This window comes from Frankliniella occidentalis, unplaced genomic scaffold (genome assembly GCF_000697945.3).
Source record: "Frankliniella occidentalis isolate FOCC.00 unplaced genomic scaffold, Focc_3.1 Scaffold288, whole genome shotgun sequence".
Classification (NCBI taxonomy): Eukaryota; Metazoa; Arthropoda; class Insecta; order Thysanoptera; family Thripidae; genus Frankliniella; species Frankliniella occidentalis.
In genome coordinates this window covers 308,010-309,652 of record NW_026267414.1, presented here as the reverse complement: position 1 = coordinate 309,652, position 1,643 = coordinate 308,010, and the positions used below count along the sequence as shown (strand labels likewise).

General features: G+C 72.7%; 1 protein-coding gene across 1 annotated transcript in view; it reads left to right on the top strand.

Moving 5' to 3' along the window:
* The first annotated feature begins 846 nt into the window (after positions 1 to 846).
* LOC113202468 (collagen alpha-1(IV) chain-like) overlaps positions 847 to 1,643 on the top strand; it is a 24,702-nt gene continuing 23,905 nt past the window's right edge. The window contains exon 1 of the mRNA XM_026416709.2: positions 847 to 1,084. Coding sequence (XP_026272494.2) covers positions 878 to 1,084 — 207 coding nt within the window. The 5' untranslated portion in view covers positions 847 to 877. The remainder of the gene's footprint in view (positions 1,085 to 1,643) is intronic.

The window sequence follows — 1,643 nt, the reverse complement described above, 5'->3', positions numbered from 1 at the left end:
GTGGGGGCCGCGCGTCCGGGGGATGCAACAGGGGCTTGCTCGCACTTGTTCCCAGCCTTCTTCTAGGAAACGGGGAGCAACTCGCCGTAGCGGCGGGCGGATCTCGCTCACCGCTCCCCTCCACCCCCCTCGCCGAGGGTACCGGCAGCGACAACCCTCCCGCACACCGAACGGATTGAACAGATTCGCAAACAGAAAACGAGAGTCATCAGAGGGACGTCCAATACTCACCGCTTTTGCTGTATGGAGCAGCAGTCCTGCAAGCAGGGCTCCGGAGAACCTGCGGAAGGGAAGCGACGTATTAATCCTTTGCACTGATCAGTCCACTGACGGACACGCGCGTTCGCAAGGGCAGGCCGGCGGCCGGGCGCGCGGCCGGGCGCGCGGCCGGGCGCGCGCGGCGGGCGGCTGCAGCTCACGCACCACATGTCTCCGTGCTGGCCGCGGCGGGCCTCCCGGCAGAGCCTGGCCGAGCCCGTCGCTGGCTTGCTGGCAGGGCACCACGCACCGCGCTACCGCCTCTGGAGCAGATGGAGCCGCACTGAGGACCCAGCGAGTCGCCCGCCTAGCAGCCGCCCGCTCAGCCCCGGCCGACGGCTCCCCGCCAGCGCCGCCCCGGCCCTGCGCCCCTCCGCACCGCAACGTAGTCCCGCCCCGTCGCGGCTCTGGCGAAGGGCCGCGGGGGAGCGGGCGCGGGAGCGGGGGCCCCGCGGAGGAATCCGGCCGCCGGCTCTGGCGGGCCCCGGCGGTGGTGGTGGAGGCCCTCGCGCCCTGCCGTGCGCCCCGGCCGCGCCCCCGCCCCGCCCGGGGCCCCGCCCCGTCCTGCCTCCGCATGGCTGTGCGTTCAGTACGCTGGTGACCGCCTCACCCGCCAGGCATGCGGGGTTCTGCGTGCTGCGGCGCGCCGGGGTGCGGTCCACGGGCCCGACCCGGCCAGCGGCCAGCCGTCAGGACGCCGTCGAGGACGCCGTCGAGGACGCCGTCGAGCGCGGGCATCATGGGCTCCGCGGCCGCGCGCTCGGCGCTGGCCGTCGCCGTGGCCATCCTGGTGGTCGGCGCGCAGCTGCGGACGGCGGAAGCCGCGGTGAGTATCGGCCGTGAGGCCCCCGCTGTCACCTGTCATGCATGTGTTGTTGTTGTTGTTGTCCGCGACCCTCTCGCGCGCGCTCCGGCCCGGCGGGGCACCGTGACACTTGCGCGAGTTTCGTCCCACCGCGGGCCTGGGGTGGGTCCCCCCGCGCCCTCGCGGCCACTTGTTGCACTTGGCGCCGCGCCCGGCCGGCCGGCCGGCTCCGCGGGCCTGGCCTGGCGCCGCGCCACGCCCCCGCCGCGGCATGGTGTGTCTACCGGGGAGCGATCGGCTGAATGATGCGATTCGCTACTGTACGCTGAGTGCCCCAAGGCATCTTGCCGCCTCGCCGGCAGTGCAGTGTGCGGGGTCGCTCGCCTCGTCCATTTCCCGCCCCGCCCTCCTTCCCGAAACTTCCTCATTTCCATTCAGGGGCGGCGACAGCTGATGCGGTGCGGGGGCGGTGCGGTGCACGTACACAGCCAGAAAAAGAGGCGCCCAGGGGCGTCGTTCTTGCCGAGACCACGTGGTGCGAACATGTGATGACTCCCGCCACCTAAATGTTTACCCCCCC